The sequence below is a fragment of the Schistocerca nitens genome, chromosome 2, assembly GCF_023898315.1.
Source record: "Schistocerca nitens isolate TAMUIC-IGC-003100 chromosome 2, iqSchNite1.1, whole genome shotgun sequence".
Lineage (NCBI taxonomy): Eukaryota > Metazoa > Arthropoda > Insecta > Orthoptera > Acrididae > Schistocerca > Schistocerca nitens.
In genome coordinates, this window is record NC_064615.1 from 761726263 (window position 1) to 761740456 (window position 14194).

The 14194-nt window shown below is 42.5% G+C and overlaps 1 protein-coding gene across 1 annotated transcript in view; it reads right to left on the minus strand.

Annotated features, from left to right (window-relative positions):
- The window catches only part of LOC126236992 (protein takeout-like), a 100882-nt gene that overhangs the window by 44986 nt on the left and 41702 nt on the right, over nucleotides 1–14194 (minus strand). The window contains exon 2 of the mRNA XM_049946716.1: nucleotides 2079–2171. Within this exon, the coding sequence (XP_049802673.1) occupies nucleotides 2079–2171 (93 nt within the window). The remainder of the gene's footprint in view (nucleotides 1–2078; nucleotides 2172–14194) is intronic.

A 14194-nucleotide genomic window follows, 5' to 3' on the forward strand; every position in this document is an offset into this window, starting at 1 on the left:
ACGTGAGGCAATACAGACCTTATGACTTATCTTAGAAGAAAGATTAAGGAAAGGCAGACCTACGCTTCTAGCATTTATAGACTTAGAGAATGCTTTTGACGATGTTGACCGAAATACTCTCTTTCAAATTCTAAAGGTGGCAGGGGTAAAATACAGGGAGCGAAAGGCTATTTACAATTTGTACAGAAACCAAATGGCAGTTATAAGAGTCGAGGGGCATGAAAGAGAAAGCAGTGATTGGGAAGGGAGTGAGACAGGGTTGTAGCCTCTTCCCGATGTTATTCAATCTGTATATTGAGCAAGCAGTAAAGGAAACAAAAGAAAAATTCGGAGTAGGTATTAAAATCCGTGGAGAAGAAATAAAAACTTTGAGGTTCGCCGATGACATTGTAATTCTGTCAGAGACAGCAAAGGACTTGGAAGAGCAGTTGAACGGAATGGGCAGTGTCTTGAAAGGAGGATACAAGGTGAACATAAACAAAAACAAAACAAGGATAATGGAATGTTGTCAAATTAAGTCGGGTAATGCTGAGGGAATTAGATTAGGAAATGAGACTCTTAAAGTAGTAAATGAGTTTTGCTATTTGGGGAGCAAAATAAGTGATGATGGTCGAAGTAGAGAGGATATAAAATGTAGAATGGCAATGGCAAGGAAAGCGTTTCTGAAGAAGAGAAATTTGTTAACATCGAGTATTGATTTAAGTGTTAGCCATGTATGGAAGTGTAGCCATGTATGGAAGTGAAACATGGACGATAAATAGTTTGGACAAGAAGTGAATAGAAGCTTCCGAAATGTGGTGCTACAGAAGAATGCTGAAGATTAGATGGGTAGATCACATCACTAATGAGGAGGTATTGAATAGAATCGGGTGAAGAGGAGTTTGTGCCACAACTTGACTAGAAGAAGGGATCGGTTGGTAGGACATGTTCTGAGGCATCAGGGGGATCACAAATTTAGCATTGGAGGGCAGCGTGGAGGGTAAAAATCGTAGAGGGAGACCAAGAGATGAATACACCAAGCAGATTCAGAAAGATGTAGGTTGCAGTAAGTACTGGGAGATGAAGAAGCTTGCACAGGATAGAGTAGCATGGAGTGCGGCATCAAACCAGTCTCAGGACTTAAGACCACAACAACAACAACAACCCTAACACTGAAGATGACTGCATTTTCTTTTTCGTTTGAAACTTTCCGTAACAGTGTTGCAAAAACCTCACTGGCATTGCTGAGTTAAACGAAATTTTATTCTTTAACAAAAATTTACCACACTCTGAATTAACTCTCGTCAGTAAGATCTAACATTGTCTCATGAAAGTGACCATGGTTGGCGCGATCACTCGCTCGCACTGTACGACTGTAAAAGTTTAATCTGTAAGATTTTTATTTCTTACTTATCATTTTGGTGAAGAGGTCAGCAATCCACTCCATTTTTAGGAATCCGATTCGAATTTAATGTTACTACTTAAATATTTAATATTACGTAAACTGAATAATGGTACACCAGGCGAGGTAAACGTTACGCCTATCCTTTTGAAAAGAAATGGCAACTGCTTAATATTTTATATCGTAAAGAACACTATATATAACCAAATCCTTGAAACAAACTTTTGGCCTACTTGGAAGATCGCCATTGTGCGTGTGAAGCTTCTGTCCTATAAGACCGCACAGTTGCTTGTATCAAATGAAAACCTGCAGTAAGAACTTTGTGTATAACTGAAACTACAAGTTTTTTTACTTAACGAATCTGTAACTCTTGGTGAATGTATTTCATACTACGAAGCGAGACGAACATTGTCACTTTTAAACTAGATACAAAGATGATGTGCTTGCGAAGATTGGGCAGGCTGCAAACTGAGTAATGTTATTAACAGTTCAAAACGATAACATTTGGTTCAGTTATGTGAATAAATCTTTGTAAGATTTTTAAATCCTAATTAAAGAATTTTCTCAATATTTGCACCACATCCAAATTTTATATGTCACATTTTATAAGTAACCCAAACTGGCAGAAGTTCAGCGATGTGTCTGTAGATTTCGTGTCAAACTAATATTAATGTATTATTTTCTGGCGTACACGTACCTTTTGCTAGATAAGGAAACATGTGCTGGAACAGTTCCCTGATGCAACCATTGGCATTCGGGTCCTTCCGCGGACATGGGCGAATGTACTCAGCTGCAAAAAAAAGGGTAGACTTATAATATTTATTAAACAGAAGGGATCACATAGGTTACTAGACAGTTATTTCCAGGAATAAAATGAGATAAGGCATCCACAACATTGTTATTTGTTATAGTATTCGATTCTCAGCCTTCTCGGTTGTGAACCGTAGAGTAGTTCAATGTTACGTACGTTTGCCTCCTTGCCTTCTATAACAAACAGACCGATGTGTAACCACGGAAGGCAGTTAGAGGAAAGAGCAGTCTTAAACAAAAACAGTCATGGGGACGGTATGCATAAACATATAAAGAAATCAGTAACAGAACTGTATTTCAGAAACTCAAAACTCTGCCTCGTGATGACTGGGTGTTGTGTGATGTCGTTAGGTTAATTAGGTTTAAGTAGTTCTATGTTCTAGGGGACTGATGACCATAGCTGTTAAGTCCCATAGTGCTCAGCCATTTTTTTAAGAAACTCAAAATAATTAAGGAAAGTCAAAAGTATTATATTTTTAATGCTTGAAAAATAAACAAATAAATACCCTTCAAAGCTAATAACAGGAACCGACTACCTCAGCAGTTTGGTCCCATAGCAACTTACAGCCCGCCAAAAGCTATTTAACCATTGAAAACATTACGGACACAAAGAGAAATTATCGTTTCTTTCTGGATGAACACGGCCAATGCAATTACCCAAACCGATAATTTAAAATTACTTTCATGCAAAAGCACAAATCCACTAACAGATCCAAGGGAATAGTCAAATTGTACAATTTTTCTACATACAAACTGCTCAAAGAATATGAATGTTAAATGCGCCATAACTCTAATAAATAAGGATTAATTCAAAAAAGATAGTTTTAGGAAAGATGCACAAAAGTGATAAGTGTAAGTTGTTTCCTTGAAAACAACATTTCAAATCCCAACAAAGGTTCTGTCGCACACGTTGCTGGACTAGCAACTCTGCCAGGAAAAGATATTTTTCAGAGAATTATGCAGCAGAGCTCACAATGGATGTAAAAAGTAGAAAAGCATTATTATATAAATGCGGTAAGAACTGTTTGGAAGCCTCTGAGTTCGTATCTCGGTCCAATGGAATTTCAGTAACAGACTATTAACATCAGGTATGTGAAGTATACGAGAAAGAGGAATTAGCGTAGTGATGGTTCGTAAGTGGCTGCAAAACTGGACTTCAAAGAATGAGAATGTTTACGACGTGGAATCGAGGGAAGCGAGGGCCAAATGCAGAGAACAGTGTTGCTGCAATTCAAGAAGACATTTTTGGCAACGATGACAGTTATGTTTCAGAAATTTTACAAATAGCTACCATTAAAGTCATAAATATTTCAAAGATGAAAGAAAAAGTGTAGAAAATAACTGGGAAACACTTACTGAACTTCGTAATAAAACTCAAAGCTAATATATGAATTTAACTATATTTTCATTTTATTTTTAATGATCCTCTGTGTTTAAGTTACTGACCTCAGAGGCAACACAATACTTTGTAGTACCGGTACTGGTATGAGTTAAATCGTGAGATGTCCCCTGTCTTCAAGCAAATGATAGAACGCAGTCTGTTTCATCAGGATACTGTCAGAAAGAAGTTGATACTCCCCCGAGTTTCCCGGAATCTCACCAGGAGAGAGAGTGAAGTGTCCTTAACGACGTACATACTTTCTCCAGAAATCCTCCGCTGCGACACGCGCGCTTTCGTGCATTGTCCTTCCGCTCTCGCCACTCATTATACGTATGCTTCCTGGCTGACAGCCGAAAGCGTGTGACAGTTTTGCCAGTCCCGACTGTGTAGAAAACTCTAGCAAACGCCTGTGTATCTCGGGCTGTGAGAGCCACATTTCAAACGACACTAAGTTTGATAAAGGCAAAAGGAACACGACACTCTTCCATTAGAGGCGGTCTAAAAGTGTTTGGTTGATTTTTTTTCCCTATATAAAAGCTCCTTATGACTCTATTCATGTGTAAATTGCATCCAGCGCTAATGTATTTGTTGTTAATAATAACAGAATATTTTTATTGTAAGTGTCTTGAAAAATATCAATCCAAAAAAGCCAGTTCCATAATTCTGATTTCCCATAGCCGTTGTATTTATGAATTCTGAAGGGCTGTGTAGAGTCACCGTAAAGTTAAGCCAGAGAGTGCTGAATATCGAGATCGCAGGTATATGCACAAGATACTGTGTTGTTGGCCAGAAATTATAAATTATGCTCCTCATTGCTAAGTTTTCGAATCAGAAATCAAAAAGTGACTCTTGAATACAAACGTATTTCACGTTGTGGCTCCGATATATCTCAGGCGCAAGTTTAACTGAAGGGAAAGTTCGCATTAGGATATACATTCACTGGCAGTAACGTCTTCGTGATGAAAAACTATGTGAATTAGAATCAGAATCAAAGTTAGAATTCATGGATAAGGTTATAGTAATTTTCTGTGTATAAGAATTATTCAATGATTTAGTAAACGTTTTCTTACTTATTATGACAATATGGAAGATTATAATCCTTTGGCTATAGTTTTATGAAACAAATGCTATGTGAAAACTGCATACTGATGCTGAAATAGTCTTCCAGGGCAGTGAGCAGTACTGCAGATGAAAAGTTACATCTTATATCCAGCTAATCTGAGGCGATAAATTTTCTTAGGAAATGGTCAGTTCGATCAGAAATAACATTGGAGAAAACATCAGATTTCTGGTATCTTTCGGTGCATTGGACATTTCATAATAAATATTAGAGGAACATAATAGAACATAGGATACCATTTACGGTTACAGAAACACTCAAAGCGACGAAAGACCCCCAGAAAAATTCCATGACTAATGAAATCTCCATTTCTCGTGAGTCAAAGCTTTTATCCCTGAAACAGAGAGTTACTAGGCGAACATAAGGATACCAGTAACCCTCCGCCCTCACCACCATCCTCACTCCACCCCGTGGAAGTTCAGATTCTTTAAAGAATCTAACTCCTTTGCACAAAACAGCTTTAAACATCTGACTACTTTACAAATGAGTTATCGTGTTTAAAGTTTCACATAAGCGGGAAAAAGTTAAAAAATTTGAAGTTTTGTTTAAATTTTGTATGAAGTCTCATACACTAAGGGTAATTTGTGCGCCGTGAGTTACGCCGTCTCAAGACATTTACAGTTTCTAAACTTTAATACATGGTTTTTTAAGTTAAACATTTTATCGTAAAATTAGACCCTTTAACGAGTAGATTATGATGCATCTTGAATTTTTAAAGCCGGTCATTAATTATATGAAACACTGAAAGTCAAATGTTTGGTTGTCCCTGAAAGTATCTGTCACCGGGAAATGGTTTTAGCTATTTAATATTATAGGGGACATTCCTGATGAGAACAACGTTTGAAGCAGAGCAAACAGAAATCAAAAACATTTACGTAGGCTCAGAACTATACAGGACACATTAATGTAACCGCCGCCTATGTTCGACGTCCAAGTACAAGAACCATTCACAGACGGCAGATAACAGCACTAGTAATGGAGGGTATTTTATTTATTTAGCGTATGGCTAATACAGACATATCAAAAAAATTAATTAAATATACATATGTACATATTTACACACAAGAAACTTAAGTTTGTCTTTACGACTGAAGATCCAGTCCTTCAATCCAGCGCACTACATCTGGAGTTGCTAGCAGGAAGTCCTCTTCGGCACTGTGATAGGGCTGAATCCTGCATTCACTGACAACGTGCTGAACAGTCTGGTATGGAGCCCCGCAGTCAGAGGCTGGATCACGCAGCTTCTTCCACTTAAAGAAAGCATCGCTGCATCGGCCATGGCCGGTACGGATTCTGTTGAGAGTAGTCCAGGTCTTGCGTGGTAGGTCGAATCCACTTGGAAGTTTAGCACCTGAGAAGATGTTATGCAGGTGCACGTCTGTCACTGCTTCCCATTGATCTTTCCATTCTTCAAAAGGTTTGAAATCCTTAGCAACCATGTCAGCAGCATCGCACAGAGTTGCTCACGTCCGTAGGTTTAACCTCAAAATACCCTACACGTGCCTCCTGGGTGGTGCTAATTGAGCAACAGTGATTACAGGCAGCCAGACTATCCATAGGGTCTCCTGGCAATGACATATCAACGAAATAGCAGAATGGAGGGTATACAAAGAGTGTTGGAAAGATGCAGGAAACAGTGCTGCCGTTGAGGTAATGCGGGAACTGAGAGGTTATCTGACGTCCAAATGGGCTTGATCATTGACTTTCGGCCCATGGATGGAAGAATTTTCGGAACGGTTAAGATTGTAAACTGTTAGCGTGCCGCCGTGGTTAAAAGTATACCGTGCATGACAAAATGGCGCAATCGGAAACCGGCGCAGAGGTGAATGTGGTGTACGACAGGCCATAGATGACAGGAGTGAACTATGGCTGCGGAGATGTGTACAGGAGAATAGATGAGAAAATGTTGAGCAGCTGACGGCCCAAATGAACCAAGGGGCTACCAACAGTGCCAAAGACCGTTCAGCGAACGTTGCTGCGTATGGGCCTCCGAAGCAAGCGCCTGGTTCATCACCCATGCTGACCGCTGTCCGTCGGCGACGAAGGCTGGAATCTGCACGCCAAAACCGCAACTGGACGTCCACTGTGTGGCGACACGTGGCCTTTTCAGATGAAATATGTTTCATGTCCCATCGGATATATGGTCGCTGGCGTATACGTCATGAAACTTCTGAAAGTTAACACCCTGCCACAATCGTAGGAAGGTTCCTGTCCGGAGGCCATTCCCTAGGAGATCTCGTCATTATGGAAGGCACAATGGGCCCTTGGAGACCATGTCCACCCTCACATCATTTTTATTTTTATTCGGCGTGATGACATCTACCAGCAGGACAATGCAGTGCGTCAACTCGCAGGAAAAATGTAAATGTCGTGTGACTAGGGCCTCTCGTCGGGTAGACCGTTCTCCGGGTGCAAGTCCTTCGATTTGATGTCACTTCGGCGACTTGCGCGTCGATGTGGATGAAGTGATGATGATTAGGACAACACAACACCCAGTCCCTGAGTGGAGAAAAATCTCCTACCCAGCAGGGAATCGAACCCGGGTCCTTAGGATTGACATTCTGTCGCGCTGACCACTTTTTTTCCGGGTCTCCTTCCTCCCCTTCATCCTGTCCTTTACGCTCGCCAATTTTTGCACGCGCTTCTTCTGAACGACAAACTAAGTATGCCCCTTCTGCTGCCTCTGTTTTCAACATGGCTTGAATAAAAATAAATGTAAATTCCATTGCACTGAGAAGGCATTCACATTATTGTTATGGAAACGTAACTGCATCTATAACTTACTTTCTCCGTGCGTGGAAAAACGGAAAGAAGCAAACTCATTATTGCTGATAAGTAAAACTCTCTTCTTCAGAAAGGTAATGTATTAAAGTAGGTTTCTGCTGTTTGATTTTACACATAAATACCATAAATATGTCTTCCTGTGAAAAGAAAGAAGGAAAGAATGATCTTCTCTGATTACTTGCTGTTGAAAACCATCCTCCTGCTACGTGAAGTAGCATTCGTCTAATATACGAAATGCTTGGATGGATAATGTAAATTACGCACTTCTATTGGTTACAGTATTGCTTTAGTTAAAAATTTGCGTAATTTTCTTTGTGTTTTTTAGAACACATCAAATTGTGGTGCTCAGTTGTAAGTTATACCCAGAAGTCCTCCCTATTGCTGGATTCTTTTGTTAGGATGTAATGCATCGTTTGGCCTTTCAACCAGTTGATTGCGTTTCGTTTTGTTTTAGGGTAAGGTATACTGTCAGGGTTTAAAAATTGCCCGCATCTCGTGGTCGTGCGGTAGCGTTCTCGCTTCCCACGCCCGGGTTCCCGGGTTCGATTCCCGGCGGGGTCAGGGATTTTCTCTGCCTCGTGATGGCTGGGTGTTGTGTGCTGTCCTTAGGTTAGTTAGGTTTAAGAAGTTCTAGGGGACTGATGACCATAGCTGTTAAGTCCCATAGTGCTCAGAGCCATTTGAGCCATTTTTGTTTAAAAATTCAGCAGGCGTAACGGCGTTGGGCGTAATTCTGCTGATGCTCGCTATCTTTTGTCTTATGTAGAGCCATATGTCTTTTACCTTGTCACACAACAATCTATGCTCTTCGGTATCTGGTATATCACATAATGTACACAGCGGCCAATCGAATAGAGTGAAGTTTAGAGTTCGTCGTAATTTTCCTGTTTACAGCAAAGTACCAGGTCGATCTGACATACGTTGGCATGTTCCGGCAGTGAATATTTTCCCATATTGCTTCCCAGTTATAACAAGGATACTTTTGTTCTGCGTCGTTTCTGGGTTTGTCTTTCATCAAGTTATTGTAAAGTACTTTCACTTTCATGATGTCTTTTTCAGGGATCCTTGCCTGTATGTAGCTGTATTCCACTAAAAAGTATTTCGAGTGGTATAGTCCGTTGGGTATGTGTTGGACATTTATAGGTGCACTGACGTCAGCAGGAGCTATTTCATTTAACAAATGTGCAGCTAGGGTGCCACGTGGTCCTTTCCGTTGTTTTTATGTGGTAGAAAGGTATAAGGCTTGCGCTTTTTTGCTGATATCGGTGAGATTTAACCCACCACATTTCGTAGGGAGCAGCAGAATGTAATATTTGACTTTGAAAATTCGTCCGCGGTTGACAAAATGTCCTACTGCAGATGCGATACTCAGCTACTAGGGGCGGACAATTCGCAGTGTATATGCATGATTTGAAGAGCACAAGGATGACGTTACTATACTGCCGTGGCTACCAAACTCCCCGGATTTGAACGCAATGAGAATCTGTGGGACCACCCTCGATCGGGCTGAGCGTGCCATGGATCCTCAATCGAGAAATCTTGCGCAGCTGGCCACGGCAGTGAGTCGGAATGGCTCCACATCCCTGTCCGTACCGTCCCGAACCTCATTGACGTTCTTCCTGCACGCCTCGCAGTCCGTGCTGGAAAAGGCGATATATTCATACTTTCGACAGGTGGTCACATTAGTGTGACTGGAAAGTGTACATTGCGCAGGATCATATGAAGGTGGTAGAGCATACAATAACGAATGCAAGAAGGAAGCTTGAAGCAACTCTTTTGCTACAGTTCGGCACGCAGAAAAGCAACCGGAAGCCGAGAATTACTTATACAGATTAGTACAAACTGTCCCAGTTCACACCCGGAACGTAAGAGCAAGACGAAGATTCTACATAGAGCGTTAAAGTAAGGTTCGTGAATAAGGTTGCGTTTAGAAAAGGGAAGTGTTACTGGAAACGACACCCGAGTACTGGCGCTGCTGCTTCTGCGTCGTAATGGTAGCCCCGATCGTTCAGCTAGAGGAGACTGGGAACGTGTATCAAAACGAAGCGGACTGACTGGTGGCGAGCGTTAACGACAGGTCCGGAGAGCAGGTCAGGACTGGATAGGTGCGCCCGCTGCAAGCCGTGGCGTAACGAGCGCGCTGGCGACTGCGGCCGCCTCGCCTGCAGTTGCGCAACGCGGGTTTCTCCTTTCTCCGCGAGGCGACCACTTGCCGCGTTGGCTTACGCAACGGCGCGAATCCAGTGGCAGGCGCTGCTGATTTCATCTCACTTTCCCAAATGTCAATGTCATGTCTGGGTTATGAGCTCATTTATCTGCTATCTACGAGTATCTATCTCCTTTCATCTGTCGCTATACCATATTAGAGTCCCCTGCTGCGGGTCTATCTATATGATCAGGCTAGGAACTATTGTAGGGATTTTGATACGTCTCTAATAGTTAAACTGATGCGCGAGGACGATTTGTGTACGGGATGTGATCAAAAAGTCCGCTTCAAAGTTATCCCCATCCCCATAAGATACAACTCACTTGTACCAGAGCTTTTTCGAATCTTGGAAGCACTTCTGGAACTCAATTTTCGTTATGGTGTTCAGCCTCTTTAGCAATTCTATCACATCAGTGATGGCAAAATGGCGTCCTTTCAAGGTTCTCTACAGCCTCGGGAACCGGAAGAAATTGCCAGGGGCCATGCCCGGTGTATATGGTGGCTGAAGCAACATAATGGTTTTGTTTGTATCAAAAAAACCACGAACAAACATTGAGGTGCGACCGGTAGCATTATCGTAATGCAATTTTCACAAGTGGTATTGCCACAATTCTGGCCGTTTCCTTCGGACTGCGGCACGCAAACGGGGTACAACTTCCAGGTATTATTCCTTATCGACCGTACGACCATAAGGCAGGAGCTACCGAGATAGCGCAGTGGTTAGCACACTGGACTCGCATTCGAGAAGTCGGCGGTTCAATCCCACGTCCGGCCATCCTAATTTAGGTTTTCCGTGATTTTCCTAAATATCTGCAGGCAAATTCAGGCATTGTTCCTTTCAAAGGGCACGGCCGCCTTCCTTCCCCATCCTCCCGCAATCCGATGAGACTGATGACCTCACTGTCTGGTCTCCGCCCCCAAAACAACCACCCAACGAGGAACTCATGATGCACTCTCCCACTGTAATTCAGCGAACAGTGAGAAACTTCACATATGATCGAACTTCTCGATTTTTTTTTTTTCCGATCTTGACACTTCAGGCAATTTCCATTGGAACGACTGGGCCTTGGTTTCGACGTCATACGCGTATACCCATGTTTCGTTACCTGTTATAACCTTCGCCGTGCTGTTCTAGGCGCTACAGTCTGGAACAGCGAGACCGCTACGGTCGCAGGTTCGAATCCTGCCTCGGGCATGGATGTGTGTGATATGCTTAGGTTAGTTAGGTTTAAGTAGTTCTAAGTTCTCGGGGACTTATGACCTCAGAAGTTGAGTCCCATAGTGCTCAGAGCCATTTGTTATAACCTTCTTTATAAGCGCTAGATCGTTGTCGACTTCATTCAGAAATTCCTGAGCTATGTCTACGCTATGTCGTTGTTAGTCCAAATTCAAGAGTTGGGGAATAAACTTTGCTGCTATACGTTTTATAATCAAAAATTCCGAAAACAATAGATTGGTATTAGCCCTCAGTTATGTCGACATCATCAGAAACCTCTCTGATGGTGATTCGGGGATTTTCCAGAAGCACTTTCTTTACTTCTTGTACAATGTCGCCAGTAATTGACGTGCTAAGGCGCCCAGGGCGGTCATTGTCTTAAACTGTCTTTGGAATGTTTATGTTATTGCTGTTGTGGTATTCAGTCCAAATACTGGTTTTATGCAGATCTCCATACTTCGAGTAACTACTGCAACCCATATCCTTACGAATCTGCTTACTGTTTTCATCTCTGTCTCCGTCCGCCCCGAGTAGCTGAGTGGTCAGCGCGACGGAATGTTATACCTAACGGCACGGCTTCGATTCCCGGCTTGGTCGATAATTTTCTCCGCTCAGGGACTTCGTGTTGTGTTGTCCTTATCATCATCATTTCATCCCCATCGCCCCGCAAGTCACCGAAGTGGCGACAACTCGAAAGACTTGCACCAGGCGAACGGTCTACTCGACGGGAGGCCCTAGCCACACGGCATTTCCATTTCCATCTCTGTCTCCCTCAATGATTTTTGACACCCCCATCCCACCCTCCCACTCTCCACATGCGCACACATCCCACCAGTACAGAATTGGTGATCCCTTGATATCTCAGAATATGTCCTATCAACCTAAGCCTTCTTCTAGTCAGGTTGTGTAACTAATTTATTCTCTCCCCAGTTATGTTAAGCACTTCCTCATTAGTCATGTCATTTGTCCATCTAATTTTTCAGTATTCTTCTGTAGCACCACATTCCAAGATCTGTTATTCTCTTATTTTCTAAATCATTTATCGTCCATGTTTCACTTCCATACATGGCTACACCCCACAAAAATACTTTAAAAAAGTCCTCCAGACACTTAACTTTATATTAAATGTTAATTAATTTCTCTTATTCAGGAAAGCTTGTCTTTCCGTTGTCAGTCTACATTTTATATCCACAGTACTTCGGCCGTCATTACTTATTTTTGTGTCCAAATAGCAAGACTCATCAACTACATTAAGTGTCTCATTTCCTAATCTAATTCCCTCAGCATCACCTAATTTAGTTCGACTACATTTATTTCCCTTGTTTTTCTTTTGTATATATTCGTCTTATATCCTGCTGTGCCGGCCGGGGTGGCCAAGAGGTTAAAGGCGCTACAGTCTGGAACCGCGCGACCGCTACGGTCGCAGGTTCGAATCCTGCCTCGGGCATGGATGTGTGTGATGTCCTTAGGTTAGTTAGGTTTAAGTAGTTCTAAGTTCTAGGGGACTGATGACCTTAGAAGTTAAGTCCCATAGTGCTCAGAGCCATTTGAACCATAGTGACTATGTCCATTCCGTTCAACTACTCTAACAAGTTGTTTGCTGTCTCTGACAGATTTACAATGTCTTTGGCAAACCTCAAAGTTTTTATTTTTTCTCCCTGGACTTTATTTTCTATTTCAAATATTTCTTTGGTTTCCTTTACTACTTACAGATTCAATAACATCATGGAGAGGCTACAGCCTTGTCTCACTCCCTTTCATACCTCTCGACTCTGAACTTCCATCTGGTTTGTGTACACGTTGTAAATAGCCTTTCCCACCCTGTATTTTATCTCTGATAACCTTAAGAATTTCAAAGTCAGCATCGTCAAAATTTTCCCTAAGTCTAGAAACACTATAAAAGTAGTTTTGCCTTCCCTTACCTACCTTCTAAGAAAACTCGTAAGTAGTGAAGTAATGGCAGTACCACCCCAAATTTGATATCAAATAGATATCAAATTAATTAATTGATCAATTAATTATCCAAAAGAACCCCAGACTTAAACAAAAGGTTTCCTCAGCCCACATGTGGGTCCCCACTCCCTGTCCTCCACTCTGCTCCACTCCCTAACCCTCCCCTCCACCTGCACCTCCCCCACCTGTCCTATTGCCAGGGATTTCAAATTTTGGAGGGAATTTCGAATTTTAACAGGAGTTTCAAATTTGGTGGGAAATTAAAAAATGGTGTTATTTACAAAATCGGCGGGAGTTTCTTTATCGCAAGCCCTTGCTGACGTTCCTCCTCACCCCAGGAGTTGGCGGAAAATTCAAAATGGTAGGTTCTCTTTTTGGGACCACAATCCATCTGGGTGGAAAGCCAAGTGCATCTGCCTACACAGGGAAATGATTAGTCTCTGTCCAGCTGCAGGAGAGGAAGGTTAGGTTAGTGTACTTTATTTATTTTGGGTGGGACACTGTATCATCAAGAGTAGTGGCTGGCGTATTGTGACGAGCCAGTTGCTTGGCCACCATTGACCAGACGTTTTCAATTGGTGAGAGATCTGGAGAATGTGCTGGCCAGGGCAGCAGTCGAACATTTTGTGTGTCCAGAAATGCCCGTACAGGGCCTGCAACATGCGGGCGTGCATTATCATGCTGAAATGTAGGGTTTCGCAGGGATCGAATGAAGGGTAGAGCCACGGGTCGTAATACATCTGAAATGTAACGTCCACTGTTCAAAGTGCCGTCACTGCGAACAAGAGGTGACCGAGACGTGTAACCCATGGCACCCCATACCATCACGTCGGGTATTACGCCAGTATGGCGATGACGAATACACGCTTCCAATGTGCGTTCACTGCGATGTCGCCAAACACGGATGTGACCATCATGATGTTGTAAACAGAACCTGGATTCATCCAAAAAAATGACGTTTATCCATTCGTGTACCCAGGTTCGTCGTTGAGTACACCATTGCAAGTGCTCCTGTTTGTGATGCAGTGTCAAGGCTAACCGCAGCCATGGTTTCCGAGCTGATAGTCCACGGTGCTGCAAACTTCGTCGAACTGTTCGTGCAAATGGTTGTTGTCTTGCAAACGTCCCCATCGGTTGACTCAGGGATCGAGACGTGGCTGCACTATCCGTTACAGCCATGCGGATTAGATACCTGTCATCTCGACTGCTAGTGATACGAGGCCGTTGGGATCCAGCATGGCGTTCCGTATTACCCTCCTGAACCCACCGATTCCATATTCTGCTAACAGTCATTGGATGTCGACCAACGCGATCAGCAAGGTCGCGATACGATTAACGGCAGT